The 18,922-nt window shown below is 48.9% G+C and overlaps 1 protein-coding gene across 1 annotated transcript; it reads left to right on the forward strand.

Annotated features, from left to right (window-relative positions):
* The first annotated feature begins 1,887 nt into the window (after nt 1-1,887).
* Nucleotides 1,888-14,743, forward strand: CMPK2 (cytidine/uridine monophosphate kinase 2). Its single transcript, XM_044262131.1, has 5 exons — nt 1,888-2,559; nt 3,912-4,026; nt 5,058-5,259; nt 11,389-11,622; nt 13,050-14,743. The coding sequence occupies exons 1-5, from the start codon at nt 1,888-1,890 to the stop codon at nt 13,165-13,167; spliced, it is 1,341 nt and encodes a 446-aa protein (XP_044118066.1). The 3' UTR covers nt 13,168-14,743.
* Nucleotides 14,744-18,922: the final 4,179 nt, after the last annotated feature.

Genomic DNA, 18,922 nt, shown 5'->3' on the forward strand with positions numbered 1-18,922 from the left:
TACTGATGCCTATTGGACATCGGTGCCTACCTCAACTACCATACCGCATCGAGGGGGCACAATCTGTACATGCACATCACAATCAGCTCTTGGCAGAATGAACACATCTATGGAATGAGTGACTTGATCAAGAAATAGAACGTCACCAAGAAGTCTCCAAGATGCTGAAAAGAAATTAAAAAAAAAAAAAAAAAGTCTCCCAGACCTTCCCCCAGGCCCTGAACCGTGCCTCTGCTCCAAAGATAACCCTGCCCTGTTTTCTGAAAACCATACTCTAGGTTATCACAGCACGCCCTCGCTCTGTTAGGCTTCTGTCCCTGTGTTGTGCTTGTAGACTCACCCACTCTGCTGTGTCTAGCAGCAGACTGCTCCTTGTCATACCTCACATTTGTTGATTCCATTGTTTGAATACACCGCAGTACATTTAATTGTGTCATTAGGATGGGTATTTGGAATATCTTTCTATTGCGCCACGCATTTTCTTGTACGTGTCTTTTGGTTGACATATATGTATGCATTTATCTTGGGTACATACCAGGATTGGAATCACTGGTTCATATAATGTTTCCAGAGAACTTGAACCAATTTGCACTCCCGCCAGAATACTACACACGTGGGAACATTTCTGCACGTTAAATGCCCCAAGTCTGATTGCTCACTGAGGGTAAGATTGAGCCTGTTCTCAAAGAGCTAAAAACAACTGAATCTCTGAATTGCTCCTTGTCTATTAGCCCATATTTCAACATGCATCTATAATAGTTCCTGTTGGTCTGAAAGTTGTATTCCTTCCAGAATTAAAGGTACACCCTTGCTAACTCCAAATTGCTTAAATGACAAAATTTATTAGCCCTCAGTTCATCTAATGTTTTTCATCTTTATTCTAAATGTTTGAGTTTTCTCCACAGGATTTTTGTTTTCAGTCCCCTTGGCAATCTTTTTTTTTTTTTTTTTTAAATAAAGATTTCATTCATTTGTCAAAGAGACAGAGCTCACAAGCAGGCAGCATGGCAGTCAGAGAGAGAAGCAGGCTTCCCGCTGAGTAAGGAGCCTCAATCCAGGGACTGAATCCCAGGACCCTAATGACCAGAGCTTAAGGCAGAAGCTGCACCACTGAGCCCCTCAGTGGTGTTGCTGCGTTCCAGTCCTCCTCCAAGGTGTCAGCTAATGAGCGACAACAAACACCCGGGCAGCACTGCCACCGACGCGGGCTTCAGGCTGGTACAGCCTGCCCCCACCAGCGAACTGGACCCGAAGGCAGGACTTCACTTGGCTCGCGTGCAAATCTGGAGATATGTCCTAGTTTGCAAGTCAGCAAGGGTGGGGGGGCAGTAATTCCAAGAGGAGGGAGAACGTTGCCCGTTCGGCCAGTCAAAGCAGCTCCTAGGACTTCGGTCAGAGCGCAGGCGAGACAGCGGGTCAGCGGGGGCCTGAGGCCCAGTATGGGGCCACCCGGTCTTTAAGTCCTGCGGCGTCGGGAGCCCGCAGCGCCCCGAAGAGCCGGCGAGGGCGGCGGGGGCGGCCGGAGCGCCCCGCTAACACGCCGAGCTCGGGCGCGCGCCGTCGCCGAGACACACTCGCACCCCCGCGCGCGCACCCCCGGGACGCAAAGCTCAGCAGAGGGCTTCGCGCGGGGCTTGGGGCTACCTGCCCCCGCGACCCCGGCCGCACAGGGCGCCCGGCCGAGCGCACCCTCGGGGTGGCCGCCGGGACCGCGCGCCCCGCCTGCGCCCGTCCCCTCCCCGCCGGCGCCGCCGTTCGGGGCGCGCCCCGGGAGCGGGAGGAGGAGGCCGCGGAGGGCGCCCCACCCCGGCCCGGCCCCCCGGGGCCCCGCCCGCCGGTCACTTAGCTTTCGTTTCCCCGGTGGCGAGGGCGGGACCGGACAAGCCCATGGCCTCGGCCCTCCGCCCGCGCTCCCCACTTTCGCTCGGGCGCCTCCCGGGGCCGCGTCGCAGGGCCTGCGCTCGGGCCATGGCGCCGCCGCGCCGCTTGGCGCTGGAGCTGCCGGGCTGCGCGCTGGCTCACTTGGCCGTCGGCGGCGACGCCCCCGACGCGCTGCCCGACCCCCGCGTGGCCGCGCTGCTGGGCCCGCCCGGCCGCAGCTACTCGCTGTGCGTGCCGCTGGCGCCGGGCGGGGACTGCGCGGCCCGGGTGAGGGCGGCGCGGCTGCACCAGCGCCTGCTGCACCAGCTGCGCCGCGACCCCCTCCGGCGGTGCCAGCTGCGCCGGCTGCTGTGCTACGGCCCCGGCGGCGGGGCGGGCGGGGTGGAGCACGGCTTCCTGCTCCACGACCCCGGCGACAGCCCGGACACCCGGCGCGCGCTGTTCTCCCTGCTCGGCGAGTCCCCGGAGGGTCCGCGTCTGGGCGAGTTCGTGGGCGACGCGCAGCAGCAGGTGTGGCAGCACCTGTGGGAGCTGCGGGACGGCGCGGGCTGGGAGCAGGTGGGCCCCCGCGAGCGCGTCGTGGCCGCCCCGGAGCCCGCCCTGCACCCGGTGGTGCCCGACCTGCCCAGCTCCGGGGTCTTCCCGCATCGGGAGGCCGCCCGCGCCGTTTTGGAGGCGGTAAGAGTTCTGCCCCTTCCCTGCACTCGGGGTGCCCCCCTCTCGGCTTCAGACAGGGAGTGGACTAGGCGCGCGCTCTTGGGGCTGGCGTACCGAGCCTGGCCTCTGTCGCCCAGGGAACTGCATCCCAAGACACAGGACCTATCAGGCCGCACGAGTGCCAGACTCTGACTTAGACACTGGGGATTTTTTTCTCCACTCTTGGCCGCCAGGAACTTCCTATTCCAGGTGGGAACTGATGTCCCAACGCCACGCTCGGCCAGGCCTGCTCTGCGGGCGTGCTGAAGGCACCTGGGGAGGAAAGAGGTTGCTGGGACGCAGGGAGGATCATGCCATCAGGGAGGCTGGAGCATGATTTTGGGGAGAAAAGGGAATGAGTTTGGGGTTTGAGAAACTCGTTCTAAAACCACAGCTGTCTGCTTACTGGCTGCCGGCCCAGGTGGCACGAGCGTTCTGTTTGTTCTCCCTTTGGTCTGTGACACACTCGGGATGTCTGGGACAAGCGGAGACCTGGCACACAGCAGGTGCTCAGGGAAGGAGGGCGAAGTTTCTCTCCCAGCGCAGCCTGGCCGGGCCTGGGATGTCCAGACTTGGCTTTCTGAGGCTGCACTGGGGAATTAATGCATTTTGCAAGCTCTGGGGTTAGTATTACAGGGCAGTTAAAAGGGCAGGACCGGTCACTTGGGTCTAAATCCCAACGCTGGCCTTTATTGCCTGTGTCACTTTGTGTTTCTTAAACCCCATGAACGCAGTTTCCTTAGTCTATAGATGGGAAAGATAGTGCTGGCACCGTCACCGAGGTACCGTGAAGGCTGGCCGTGTTAATCCCCAAAAGCGCTTAGAGGATGTACAAATGTGTACAAATGTGTGGCCTCGCTGCAGAGGCATAGTAGGGCCTGTGGGCAAGCCCAGGTGAGAACTCCGGCCCGCACTCACCTGGGGCCCGCCGCGCCCGCGGCTCTCTTCTCCGCCCCCTGGCGGCTAGGAAGGGTCGGTGCTGACCCCTCCAGGAGCCACAGTCTTGCTTTCCACATGGGACGCACTGCGCCAGGCCCGTGCTGTTCCATGGTCGCTCTGCGCTTGTGGTTTTGCCTGTCCTTCCTCCTCTGGGGTAGCTGGTCAGTGAGGGTTGCAGGCCGAGAGATCTCAGCCGCTATCGCCTTCTTTTTTTAGGCACTGCTAGTAAAAAATGAAGGAATTCAGCTCTTCTTCCCGTGTTCAAAATGCTGTGAATTTAGCCTGGCGTCCAACACAAGCCTTAGGGGCACTGCGCAATCTTGTTCTCAGCACTTAGATTTTGAAAAATCCTTGCTGCTTCGCTGCTGATGCCCAAATTCACCATTGTTTTGCAGTGTATACCCTTCATTCCTGAAGCCCGAGCCGTGCTTGACCTGGTTGACCAGTGCCTGGAGCCGGTCCAGAAAGGGAAGTTCCCGGTCATTGCCATCGAAGGCCTGGATGCCACAGGTAGTATTACCTTTGAGTTACAGGCAACGCAATTAATTGCTCCCTTGCAGAAATAGATGGGTCTTAAGTAAAACTTGATAGAGTTCAATTCAGAAGCTTCATGTCCGTCTCTAGTGTGTGCCAGGCACGAGCTAGGCAGGCCTGGGATACAAAGATGAATAAGACCTTCGGTGGGGGGCCAGAGAAGGAGGGGAGGCTAGAGAAGGGGGGCTGGACCTCAGGTGTTCTGGTGACCAGTAGAAGGCCTTTAATGCAGCCGTGGTGTGGGGAACAGAGCTGTGGTCACGGGCAGCTCTGGAAGAGCTGACACCTGGACGGTGTTTTCCGTACATAGGAGAGCAGTACAGGTGAGGAAAGCAGGAGGGATCCTTGCCGACAGAAGGACCAATGTGGGCGAAAGTGCAGGTATTTGAGTCAGCCTGGGGTATCTGGGAAGCGCGGGCCCTGCCGAGGACCCTTTTGGAGCAAAACTAGGAAGAGCTAGGCAGCTTTGGAGCTGCCAAACAGATACTGAAACACAATGGACAGCTCATGCTTAGCCCAAAACACAAAAGCGGGAGAAGCGAGGTGCCAGGGGCAGCAGGATACAGCTAAGGACTAGGTCAAGGTGGAGCCTCGGGAAGAGATCACATGGTTCAGCGTGAGGCGGGGCTCCCTCCAGGGCAGGTGGGAGTGTTTTGAGGAACCAGGTGGAGCTTTTCCCAGGCCTGGAGGTCTACGCCAGAGTTTATCAGTAATTTATGAACAGAGCACCATTTTTGCGTTTCTTAGAAGTGTTCTGATACCACATAGAGGAAACCCTGGTTCCTAAAGGTCTGGGTTTTTTGTTTGTTTTATTTTGTTTTTGTTTTCTTTTTCTTTTCTTTTTTTCTTTCCTTCTTTTTCTTTTTTTAAATCCAGAATCATTGTAGGTAATGAACTGCTTTGATTTGCAGGTAGATAGAGTGTCTTTGCTCTTTGTGGGCTAATATGAGCATTTGGGACTGCTGTGGTGGCTGTGGTAACGAAGCCTCTGTTTGTCTTTTCCGCAGGCAAAACCACTGTGACCCAGTCAGTTTCAGACTCACTCAAGGCTGTGCTCTTAAAGTCGCCACCTGCTTGCATCAGCCAGTGGAGGAAAATCTTTGATGATGAACCGACTATCATTAGAAGAGCTTTTTACTCTTTGGGCAATTACATTGTAGCTTCTGAGATAGCTAAAGAATCTGCCAGATCTCCTGTGATTGTAGACAGGTAAGTAGAAAGATGCTGTGAGTTTGTCATTTTCTCCCAAACGTGTAAGCGTGTGTGCCCTTAACACGCAAGTATATGCCTGTGTTTTAAGCCAAACTGTGTTATGGTAATAATGGGAATAATGTCTATGACTTGTTAATTACCTATGCCACAGGCAGGCATTTTGCTAAGCACATACATGTGTTATACCGTATCTGGAACAATTACATGGTTAAGTGGATGCTAAATGTTATCCCTAGTTCACCGATGAGAAGCACAGGTCTTACAAGGGTTAAGGAACTTGCCGCTGACTGAGCTAGAAACAGCGTACTGAGGACATTGACAAAGCCTCTGCTTTAGAAATCCATTCTTTCAGTAATTCATTTGTTCACCAGCTAATTTATAAAACATGTATTGGGTGTCTGCTGTGGGCCAAAGACTGTTCTCAATTTAGGGGATTTTAGGTACATGAGCTGGACGATGGTGCTCTGTTTCACGGAGCGAACATTCCGTCACAGCAGCCTGGTCTAGGGCGCACAGACATGTGAACAGATCGGAGAATGATAAACACCCTGACGGAGATAAATCACAGTGGGTTTGGCCGAGGACGGCCTTTCTAAGGAGGTCATGTTGATCTGAGTTCTGAACGCTCCCAAAGAGAAGGGAATGGAAACTGTGGAGTAACAGCATATGGGCAGAAGAGTCAGCGGGAGCAAAGTCTGCCGACAGAAAGAAGGTAGCATAGTCCAGGACTAGAAGCAGGCTTTGTGATGAGCACATGGTGGACGAGGGGGTGCTTTCCAGAGGAATGAACGTGGCAGGGGATAGGACAGCAGGGCCCGGGGGCCAAGACAGTACAGATTTTATTCTGAGTGCAGAGGGGAGCCATTGGAAGGTTTCAGATAATGGAGTGACATAAACTGATTTAGATTTTTAAAATGCCATACCTAAGAAATAGCTTAGAATACCCCAGAAATGATTGAAGTGTATGGCAAGCAAGTCATCCTCGGCTTAAGATCACCGGGCCCGGTGATATGGAAATTACAATCATGGTGAGATCCCATTTTGCTCTCATCAGGTTCGTGAGAACCAATGAAAATGTGCTAAGACTCAGAGCTGGAGATCATGGATGGGTAGAAGCCCTACAAGGTGCTGGCAGGGCTGGACACTGGGCTCAGAGAGCGGTCTGTAATGGGGCAGCAAAGTGAACACTGCTTCCGCCTCCTGAAGAAATGCAAGACTTTCTTTTTTGTTGTTGTTTATTTCTTTTTTAAAATTTTATTTTTTATTTAAATTCATTTAACATGTAGTGTATTATTAGTTTCCGAGGTAGAGTTCAGTGATTCATCGGTCTTATATAATACCCAGTGTTCATCGTAGCGCATACCCTCCCCAAAGTCCATCACCCAGCCACCCCACCCCCCACCCGCTTCGGCTCCAGCAACCCTCTCTCAGCTGTGTTCATAATAGTGAAAAGTTAGAAAAACCGAAGGCCCATCAGTCGAAGGAAGCACACGGAAGTACTCGCGTTTTTCTGAAATGGAGCACCGTTCCGCAACATCAGCCAGTGCAACATCCGTGTGCGTAAAATGCAAAGCCCTGGTTTCGACTGTGAAAATCAAGTTGCAGATAGATGTTCAGTAGAACACGTGCCAAGTAATAACAGACTGTAGGGTACGGAGGGGAGAAAGGATAGGGAACGGATTTAACAGAGTGCTAAGGGGAGAGAAAGGAGGTTGATACCCAGTACAAGAGGCCCCCCGCTGCAGGTGAACTATCGCTTAGCATTCAGGGGATGTGCACTGCTCTCTGCAATTTTACTAATTTCTGGAAAGATAAGCAGTGGTATCGAAGTATGACAAGTATTTAGGAAATCACACTAATCATAAATGTAAATCTTGAGGAATTTCAAGCAGTAAACACATCCAAGTCCCACAGCCAGACTTGGAATGTCACCACACCCCATAAAGCCACAGGGTTCTCCTTCCCAGTCCCTGCCCATTTTTCCCCACCCCCTTCGCCTCCCCCTATAGTAACCGCTGCCCTGACCTCCATCACCCAGGAACCGTCTGATCCAGTCTTGACCTGCATTCGTGTTTGTATCTGACTTCCGTCTTGCCCCATATAAGACTTGCCTTGTTGCTATGAACATGTATGTATTTTTTTAATAGAAAGAGTGTGCAGGGTGGGGAGGAGTGGGGTGGGGAGGGGAAGAAGGGGGGGGAGAGAATCTTAAGCAGATTCTGTGGCTCGATCTCATGACCCTGAGATCATGACCTGAGCTGAAACCAAGAACTGGACTGTCCGCCAACCCAGCCAGCCAGGCACCCCTAGGGATGTTATTCTGTACATGACTTTGGTGCGGGTACATATGCTGTTCGGGTCTGTAGATTTCCAGGAGTGGAATTGTTCATGTGTGTTCAGCTTTAGCAGGTATTGCAAAAAGTTTTCTGAAGTGGTCGGAACCGTTCACCGTGCCCTCTCCCCACAGCCAGGTTTGAGAATTTCCTGTGGCTTGTGTTCTCGTCAACATCTAGCATTGCCCCCCTTTATTTGAGGGTCTCCACTGGTTCCCAGTGGCTACGTTGATCAGTGAAAAGCTAGTTTGCCACATCTGGAAACCTCTACCCCTTCCCTGAAATTTCTTTCTCTGTACGCTTTTCTGTGTCACTGAAATATTCCACGAGAAGGCGATTTGCAGCGTGGGTAGGGAACAAAGTGGGAGGTGGTGGGTCGCCAGGTAAGAGGGGCAAAGCAAGAAATAAGTTAGAAGGCCAGTGTTCTCATCTAAGCTGCAATGCCAGCAGGTAGTTTTAACACTGGGGATGGCAAGATCATTATGGCAAGGTTGCGAGTTAGAGGGGATCCTGGAGAAGGGTAAGAAATTGTATTCCTTTGTAGGACTTCTTTGCCTGTGGGATGTTTTTTACCCTATTATTAATGGGTCTGGATCTACCATATTTGAGATCTTCTTTTCAGACCATGTCCTTTCTCAGGGAGACAGACTGAACTTCTCCTAATATAGGGAGACTGCCTGAGGCACAGGATTTCTTCAGACATCCCAAAGTCCCGATGCTGCACTGGCTTCGGCGTGTAGACAGATACCTAGCCTCTCTGCTCCCGGTTTCCTAATCTGCCCAGTGGAGATACTCCATATCCCTTCCCTGCCCACGTCTGAAACTTTGATGAATGTCCAGTGGGTTGGTGCAGGGGGGAAGTGCTTTGCAATAGCAAATTGCCATTAAGATATAAAGCATTATTATATAAGCTATGTACAATGCGTTAGCAAATTGCCTTTGATCTGAACCGATGTGGCTTGCCTGATGGCAGGAATGGAAAATTCTAAACGGTGGAGAGTCTGAAATTGATGGCCAGAGGGTATGATTATTTGAAACGAGCCACAGCACTGTCAGGGAGAGAACTCCTGCTATAGAAAAACGGGCCCTCATTCTTCCCTTGCTTTATCTCCTTTGTGTCTGTGAATTGTCGGCAATTTTGTTCTTTAGAGAGATACTGTATCACCTTGTCAAATGAGAAGAAAAGAGCGCTTATTTGTTGTCTGGGTGGGTTTTGTTCATGTGTAAAGATTTTAATGAAACCCATTTTAGACCACACCATCATCTAGCTGAACAAACGAGGGCAGCAGAGTCGTCTTTGATGGTGACTGTGGTTAAGGTTGGCAACTTAATCACCCTCATTACCTTTAAAAATCTATTCTTGCCGATGGTTTTTCTACAAAAAGAAGGCTTTTAAAATGAAGATGATATCAGCCTCTGTATTCATAGCTGAGTGTTTAATTCAGTGAACACGGGACACGTGCAAAATGCAGAGCAAATTGTAGTTTGGTTGCCAAGAAAGAGAAGCCTGGACTTGCAGGGCTGTCTTCAGCTTAGGGGAGAAGCCGCATCTCACAGAGGATGGAAAGCGCATGATTGTAGCTGGTGAATCAGGGGCCTGATGGAGAGGAGGCTGGGGTTTTCAGTGCACACTTCTGGAGGTGGATGAGGGCCTGGAAGAGTGGACGGTATTGGGATCGATCGCCTCCCCAATTAATTTTTTTGGGGGGGTCTTTTTCAGTATTGTCTGTGTTACCACATTTGAAAATGCAGCTTTAGTGATAATCAGTGTCCAGTAAGAATAGATATTGTCTTCTAATGATGGGGTCATACAGTTTGTAAAGGGTTTGTCTTCTTTTTTTTTTTTTAACAGCAATTGTGGAAGGAAAACAAAGCTTGCATGCTTTTCATTTTCCAGGTGGGGAAATTGAGGCTGTAGTGGCTTAAATGAGTTACCTGTGTCCACAGAGCAAGTAGGGGGCAGGGGATAAATCGATCCGCAGCTTGGTTAATGCTCTGAATTCATTTCATAGAGTCTAGTACGTCCTTTTCACTCTGCAAAGAAGTTCAAAAATAAAATGATCAAGAATTTATGATTTTATGTATTATTTCTTTTTTTGTATTATTTCTTTTAAAAATTATTTATTTTTGAGAGAGAGAGAGAGAGAGAGAGCGAGCACATATGCATGAACGCAGGGGAGGGGGCAGAGGCACAGGGAGAGGCAGAACCCCAAGCCGACTCCGCACAGAGCAATCTCACAACCTTGAGATCATGACCTAAGCCGAAACCAAAAGTCAGATGTTTAATGGGCTGCACCACCCAGGCATCCCCAGAATTTAAAATTTTAAAACACTGAAAGCAGCAAATTGAAAATACGGACAGGGGTGGGACCATAGGTTCTTCTCTTCATTGGGATGTTGATAATCATTTCATAAATATCCGTTGCAGGCGATATTCCTTTGCTACTGTATTTAAAGTTTTGCATTTAGTCTCTCAGACTTAGAGTATGATATGAACAGGGCAAGATTCTAATAAGCTCTGCCAACTCATAAACTGATTCAGATTCATTCATTTGCACACCCAAAGAATGCTTACTGCGTGCCAGACACTGGTTTCAGTTTTGGGAACACAGAGGTGACTAGAAAAGGAATTTTCTAAGGGAGGAGTTGAAAGAGGTCATACTTACAGACAAATTGCTTTTCTTTACTCTTTGGTAGAGTCCACTGTGAAGGACATTGAGGGCCCAGATGAGGGAGCCAGGAACTCCACTTGGGGGTTCCATCCGAGTGGGGCTCTGCAGGCAGAGTAGGAGTTTGCTCGCTGAGAAGCTCAGCCCAGCTGGAGGAAGGAGCACGAAGACATGCTTGTGTGATGCAGTGCACATGGGTGCACCCTGTGAACACTGTTCTGTGTCTTGGGCAGGACGTTTCCAGCAGGCAGGGAAAAGCCATGGGGCATTTTGAAATAGATTTTCTTTTGCGGTGGTGATTTTCTTCTCCTCCTCCTGCCAGCATTTAAAAGGAGCCTGTCAAGGAGGGGTGGATGTCACAGAGTAGTGGAGGTCATATTTGGGTTTACTCCCCCGCCCCGACGGGTGCCGATGCACAGTGAGCGGCTGGACCCTGGGCAGGACAAGGGCCGCCTTGCCAGCACCCCCAGAATGTGGATTTCATCCGCAAACTCCACTTTAAAACAAGTTAACACGGAATGGACCTGCGGATTTTTATCTGGCCACAACATGAGATTACATGCAAGGGGATTAGGAGACACGTCGCCCTCCCTTTTACAGAAGGCGACATGGGTCAGGCCAGAGAGATGCAACCGTGTCACCTTGGGACACACGTGCGATCCGCCGAGTCTCCGTCGCTCTGTGGAGAGCCCGCTGCATTCTCACTGTGGCTGCTGGCTTCGGTTTACTCTTCACATTTTATAAACACTTTAAAAATAAGATTTAGGGGCACCTGGGTGGCTCAGTCAGTGAAGCCAAAAGTCTGCCTTTGGCTCAGGTCATGATCCCAGGGTCCTGAGATCGAATCCCGAGTCAGATGGGGCTCCCGGCTCAGTGGGGAGCCTGTTTCTTCCTCTGCCCCCCTCTCCCACTTGCGTTCTCTCTCACTCACTCTACGCTCTCTCTCAAATAATAAAAAAAATCTTAAATTAAAAAAAACAAGTTTTAGTTTTGTTAATTTGGTTTATGCAACGCTGAGGACCCTTGAGCCTTTGCTGGTTTCAGCCTCTTCCCCAACTGATCTTCAGGTACATCTTGACCTTGACCTCTGTGGGTGCAAAACTCACTCCTGCCCTCCTTCTCAGGTACTGGCACAGCACGGCCACCTACGCCATAGCCACCGAGGTGACCGGGGGGCTCCAGCACCTGCCCCCGGCCCATCATCCCATCTACCAGTGGCCCAGGGACCTGCTCAAGCCCGACCTGGTCCTGCTGCTCACAGTGAGTCCCGAGGAGAGGATGCATCGGATCGAGGGCCGGGGCTTGGAGAAGACCAGAGAGGAAGCTGAGCTGGAGGCCAACAGCATATTCCGTCAAAAGTAGGTGTCCCGGGGTGCATGGCGGGGGTCCTGATCCTGGTGGTGAGCTGGGATCAGCTCTGACTTTAGGAAGGTGGAGAAAATGACATTGTTCCCATTTTCCGAACCCACGAGACCATATCCTCCAAGCTGGGTTCTGCTCCTTCTGATGGTGTCGTTCTCCCAGGGCTTCAGCATCGTGGCTGTGGGACTGGACCCCAGAGCTTCCTTCTGGTCCTGGCTGTGCCGGGAATAGTGCGGACCTGGCTGAGACGATGCACGTTCCTGGGTCTCGGCTCCCCAGTCGGAATCTAATGGGCACGGAGTGCTGGGAGCCCGCGGTGACTTTTCCTTAGTGTCAGGTTTTTGGGTTCCGATGCTCTGATCCTTGCAAAGGAACAGCAACCTCACTTTACTGTTTACAAAACGGAGGCTCAAAGGACTAAGTGATTTGTCTAGATTCGTGCAGCTACACTGTGGTAAAACGGGATTAAAATCACGGTCTTTCTGGTTCACAAGGTAGTGGTTTTGTTGTTGTTAGAAACCGGGGCGGGGGTGGGGGGAGTCTGGGCTGTCGTCTTGCCTGAGGGCTGAGCCTGAGGCAGCCTGGGAGGGCAGGTTCAAAAAGCCAAAGTGGAGGAGTTTAGATAAATAGACAATGAGAGCCATGCTACCCTAACACAGTCCTGCTAGACATAACCCAGCACCAGCAGTGCTGTGTGCACACAAGCCACATCAGACCATTTACCTGCACCGACACAATTAGGCCTCGTGACGCGCTCGCCAGGAAGGCGTGATTTCTGTCCTCATTTTACAGATGAGAAGACAGAGGCAGAGGGGAAGGTAATGGGGTGAGTTCACTCAGCGAGGAAGAGGTAAATAAACGGCACGTGTTGTAGACACAGGCCGGCCCGCTTCCCTCAGGCCGTCTGCACACTCATTCGCAGGCAGGGAGGCTAGCTCACACCCGAGGGGGGAGTGGAAACCTGGTGCAGTTTTAGCAGACTCGGCCGTGGAAACAGTGCCGTGGCTGAGGGCCACTGGCTTGTCTGAGAGCTTCACTGCAGACCAAGGGGACATTTCCCGGTTGTCCAACCAGTTAATCTCTTAGAGCCTCTGCTACTTTCTTTGCAAAATGGGGGAGGGCCTGGTTCCCTTCCTGAGCTTACCCCGGGTATGAAACCAGAAGAATCATGCAGAATGCTGACTCTTGGTAGGTAATAGGTATCAATAAAGGCTAGCTATGGAGCCTTATTATAAATTTATGATTTATTGAACAAAATGTATCCAGTGTCTCCTGTGGGCAAAGCCAGTGGCTGAGGGCAAGAGTGAGATAAACCCGATGGGGTCCTTGCTGTAAGCTCTGTATATCACGGTAGGAAAATAGCGTTTGCATGGAGAGCCGTGTTAAAAGATAAACCAACCCTTTTCATTGTGCCTGTCCCCAGGGTAGAAGTGTCCTATCAGCGGATGGAGAACCCCAGCTGCCATGTGGTTGATGCCAGCCCCTCAAGAGAAAAAGTCCTCCAGACGGTTTTAAGCATAATCCAAAATAATTGTAATTAATTGTAACGACTCCAAAATGTAATTACCCGTTTTGCTAGATTTGATGTTGTTTGATGCATCTAGGCCCATGACTGGTTACTTGTTTTTCCCAGATTTCTGTTGCATAAACAGAGTGTGTCCTAGAAAAATGGAGACCAGACATTTTGGTTTTACTTAAACCATTATCCTCCCTTCTGATCAATGGACCCATCAAAGTTGAGACTGTCATGTTCCAGCCAGAGATCAGTGGTTGCTTTTTCAAGTATAACAAACTTTTTTTTTAAATATATTTTAACTACACTCCTACCCAATACTTCCAAGTTTTGTCTTATCCAGAAAGCATGAGGGACACAGAAGCAACCAGGATGATCTCCCAAATCAACAGAAGCCCCTTCAGCCTCTCCCATGCCTACACCTGGGCCACTGATGGGATCTTGATGTAGTAGACTTGCCTTTTTCCCCATATGGCCACACTCCATCAATGGGGACTCAGGCCTGATCCTTGAGCCAAGTGCCCCTGAAGAAAGGGTCCATGTGTCCTGGCTGTCTGAGGACACTCCCACAGAGCCATCTTTGGGTAGGGGACACTTACCAAGAAGACCTGGGACTTGCGCCCTACCGGCCCTGAGACGGTCCTCTTGGTTAGCATCTGTAGGATAGATAGAGACGGCCAGCCCGAGATGCTCTAAGTACAAACACACCAGGCCTCTTTGAATTATGTTCTCTTTATTTATATTTCTTTCCTTCCCCCCTGAAAACATGGTTTTGGATATAATGAGTGTTTTGGACTGAGCTGGATGCCTTAAACTTAGCTAATCGAGCAATATATTTGTATTGATATTTACATCATGTTTCTCCTCAGCGTAAGGGCTCTGCTTACTAATTAAAATTGAAGCCAAGAAGCTAAATGCAATGCTTGTTGTGTATTTTCATTACACAGATTTAATTTATCTCACTAAATAAGCACAGTGGATCCTGGAATGGGATTTCTTAGTAAATTATCTTGCACTTGAATGTCTTACGCTTACGCATGAAATCAGCTTTGAGATCTGTTTGCCTAGGGAAAAAGAAAAGCTGAGGAAAGAGAAAATTCAATAACTCTGTGGCCTGGGACAGTCACTTGACATCAGTAGTCCATGTAACTTGATCTAAAAAGTGATAATAATTCTTTATTTGTCCTAAGGAGTTTGCTGAACCAGGTGATGACCTAAAATTCCTTCCAGTTCTAAGACAGGTGAAGTTTGTGAATTGGACATTCCCCCCAAATAATTACATTTAAGGCCTTGTCAGGTTTATCATATAGAATTTTAGATTGTAATCAAGTTTAGTATTAATAACTGTATCATACTGTTTTTCAAGAGAATTAGAGGTAATTTTTACATAATATATTTACATATATAAATATGTAATTGGTTTCAGTTGAAAATGTTTCTTACAGCTAATGAATAGCATCATGAAAGATGTGATATCTAACTATGTCCTTGGTGTTACTTTAAACAGTTTGAAAAGTCTATGTTGGCAGTCTAGGAAAACAAACACTTTATGCTTTCTTTCTGTACCTTGCAAAGGAATAAAGTTGCTGTGATTTTCTAATTTATGATGTTGTCACAAGTGTATTTTGGTTGTTCGGAGGTGCTGGTCCAGATGGGGACTTTTGGTCAAGGAAGTGGGAAGGTGTGAGCTCGTGGGCCAAGGGGAAGCCGTGGTCAAAGTGCTTTCAGAGGAAGGGAGGGCAGTTTCGGTTTGTTTAAAAAAATTGTTTCAGGAAAGTAGAATCCTTTCTTTGTGGCCAATATTAAAAAGAAGAAATAATTCTTTGGATCTTGGGTTTTTGGGGACCCTAGTAGGTATATGATTTATAAGCATGAAATAAGACGGCAACTCTGCCCAGCAACAGACGACAAGGAATCATTTGCTTGGCTCTGTTTCATGACAGGTTCAGTCTTTCTGTTCTTGTGACAGACCTTTCGTGGTCCCAAATATTTATTCTCCCTTTATTCCACAGTAATAGAATGTTTGACTTGACCCATGGCTGCCAAGAATCACGAGTACATTTCCAGAGCTTCTGTATGGTGACAGTGGCCAACTGGTGGCCACTTCCAGGTTCTTCCAGAAATCTGTGAGCAGAGGGGCTTATGGGATGCCCCTTCCTCCTCTTCACCCTTCACGTGGCCTGGTATTGGGTGGGTGGTTATAGCAAGCCTTCTGAGGACTAAGAGAAGCGACAGTCTGCATGACGGCTGTTTTCCTTATGAAGACTTCGTGTGGGCTGGGTGGGGGTGCATGTGGTACCCTGGGGAGGGGCTGTGAGGCAGACACAGGACACATGCACAGCTTCACCGTCCACCCCCTCCTCAGCCTGCCCCCCTCAGTGGCACCTGCTGGCTTACTTGAGAGTGGAAACTCCTTTTTTGCTGAGCTTTCTCTCTGAAGTCTCTCTCTTCTTGGAGCAATTGGGTGGCATCTTTTTTTATTAATGAGTTTTTTTTTTTAAAGCAATCTCTATATCCAATGTGGGGCTCGAACCCACAAACCCCGAGATCAAGAGCTTCATGCTTTACAGACGGAGCCCTCAATTATGGCACATCTTTAAAGTGTTTAGGCCCTGGGATCTTTCTGGAATGTGTACCGAGGAAATAATCAGTGATACACATATAAATGTTATATATGTATAATGTGTTTCCAGTAATTGGGGAATATTTATGTATCTGCATAATGTACATTTATGTATAATATGTATTTGTTAAATACATTAGAGTAAATCCTTTTAATGGAATCCTGAGCAGAACACAAAGCACCTAAGAATGTGTAAAGCAGCAAAAATGCTTCCCTTTCAGTGAGAGCCGGTGATTTAAATTTCAGCCAAAAGTGAAGACATAGCTAAGAGTATCTTACAACACTTCGCTAGGTTGGCGGCTCCAGAACGGGGGCTCTGTGCCCATTAGAGCAATCTGATTGCAGGTGTGCTGAAACATGGGGGTTTTGGGCCTTAGGCTTTCTGCATATTCAAGCTGCTCTAGGAGCTGGCCACTCAGCCATGCTTCACGTTGGCAAATATATCCACCGGCAAGTCAACTTGAACCTTCAGACTTCGGTAAAAGTCGTTTGGTTCCTACACTTAGGTATTTTCTGTGTAAGAACAGGGAGAGGAGAAAGGGATGCTGGCCTCCCGCCCCCTCCCGCCCCCCGCAAGGGTACTCCTTGTTTCCTCCCTTCAGATGCTTCATGAAATTCATTCAACTTAGAGCTGTAATCTACAGCGAGAAGAAAATGTTTTCCCGTCCTGTTGCCTATCGATAATTTGGTCTTTCTCATGAGCACCGTAACCGGGTAGTAGAGGAAAGACATTTACTCCTATCAGATTCAAACTTAATATAACACGAGCTTTTAATGGTCCTTCTAGGTAATGTCCACTCTTGGAGAGAAAATGCTCAGTAGATCAAATTCTCCCATGTTCCAAGCCTCACGCTGGCCCCTCTCCAAGATGGCATCTGGGTGCCTGGGTGAGGGAGGCCATTTAGGCCACCATAGGGGTGAGGGGAAATGGGTTGATGGTCCCATTAGCCTCTCTCTAACTGGGTGTGGTTGGCCCTGCTGGCACAGGTAAGTGGGATTTTTTTTCTTGTAGTCCTTCATGATGAACGTGGCCTCCATGGGATCTCACTGGTGTTTGGACCTCCTGAGTCTGTCTTCCTTGCAGCCCTAGCCATAGTTGGCCTTGTGGCCAGTTGAGTTCCAAATTCTCTTCTCTGGGGGCTCCCAGACCCTCAGGGCATAGTCAAATGTCAAGGAGCAGTCAAGCAAGTAGATGTCAAGGCCTCCTCTGCTCAACCATTCTGCACATTCTGGTTTATTCTGACATGACTTGAAGTTGGTTCAGAGAAGTTTGAGGTCCCAAATGGAGAGAGGTGCTTTCAATGTCCCCTCACTGAACTGATCTTCTCGGGTCTAGGGCAGAGCCTAGAGGCAGGAAACTGGAGGGCATGGGCCTCAGCACCATGAATCCAGCCAGCATAGAAATATTTGAGTCTACTTACACACTAACTTTTCATCACAGTGATTTTTAGACGATCAGATGTGAAAGCCTTTGAAGTCACAGTCTGTCCAACGGCGTCAGAGTCCTTATCCCCCGCTCTGCCTCTTCTGAAGTAGAGTACGACTGCTTCCCGGGAGAGGGAGACGGCAGCAGATGCAGTGGCAGACACACACGCCATCAACATCCTCGCCACACCTTCTGTGGCTGGTGTGGATGTTTAAGGCAAACCAGGGTATGGTTTATGCTGCCCGGGGGTGTCGAGAACCGTTTCAGAAAGATGGAAACAGACCTTCCCAGGAAACAGGTGTGAGTACACATTAAACTGGATTGACATGCACATGTCTTGCCAAACACTGTGTCTTCTTGTTGAGGGCTGGGTCATGTGTCCTCTTCAGTCAAATGCTTCGACCCACTAATTTTTTTTTTTAAGATTTTATTTATTTATTTGACATAGAGCGAGAGCAAGAGCAAGAGCAAGAGCAAGAGCAAGAGAGAGATCAAGCATGGGCAGGGGATGGGGCAGAGGGTGGGGGAGAGGCATATTCCCTGCTGAGCAGAGAGCCTCTTGATGTGGGACTTGATTCCAGGACCTTGGGATCATGACCTGAGCTGAAGGCAGATACTTAATGACTGCCCTTGACCCCCTAATTTTTATACTTGAACTGACTTTAAGATTCTTCTGGGCACAAATCAAATACAAAGTTTCTAATTTGGACCTGAGTATTCTAGTTGAAGGCTCTGCATGGGTGTAAATCAATGTTGCAACTTTTTATTGCTAATCTTGAATTTTTTTAAACAAAGTAAAATATATAAGACAGTTGGGCACTAAACCTGCAATGCATTATGTTTGGTTTGATGCCTGCTTGTGACTTTGTCATGTCTTTTCCTCTAGTTTGCCTGATGCAGACTTACAATTCCATCCAAAGCAAATATAGCAGGATTCCACTAGAGGGAGGAAAAGAACCAATTTTGAACATTTCCAAGGGAGCTGGTCTTGTTCAGAGATAATCACTTCCCTCATTACACATAAACCGTGCTTGGAAAAACAACAGTGGTTTCTTTCATTTTTATTTAAATGTCTGCTCTAATGGGAGAACAAAGGACAAAACATGGAACATTTCTAGGTCAAAGTAGCACGTCTTTAAAAGTGGCTAATTTCTTGCTTCAAGAATTCTAAATACAGCCCCGGGGTCAGAAAAATATTCAAAGAAAGACCTCAGTGATCAGCGAACTCAATCTCTTTCTTGAATAGTCATGGAAAATGAGGCCAGGAGGAAGACTTGTGCTGCCTAGGGTCATAGCATTTGTTAGCAGCAGATGCAAGAATAGAGGAAAGTTTTCGGAATCTTTCTCCAGTGCTCTTTGTAACACAGTCGACGGTGTCAGCAAATCTGATGTGTTGAATGTCATAGGCACCTCCATAGACATATTTGTGTACATCCATATGCAAGCATACATTTTCTTCCCTGTGAGGTTTATGAGTAGAGATCTGGCTCTAAGGAACATTCTGGGGCTTTTATGTGTCCTTGTTTATTTGCTTTTAAAACCTCCCCTCCTGAGCCCCTTCCTTATATAACTCAAAATGCAAACGGCACTGTGTATGTAGGGTATGGCTAATGGATTCCACAAGGTCTGAGCTTTTGTAATTATTGCCCAATCACCAAAATACCATGGTTTAGAAAACACATCGTAAACTTCCCTGTGAAGCCTGCAAGGTTTTTATTAACATACGTGATATTA

Source organism: Neovison vison, chromosome 8 (assembly GCF_020171115.1).
Source record: "Neovison vison isolate M4711 chromosome 8, ASM_NN_V1, whole genome shotgun sequence".
NCBI classification, from domain to species: Eukaryota; Metazoa; Chordata; class Mammalia; order Carnivora; family Mustelidae; genus Neogale; species Neogale vison.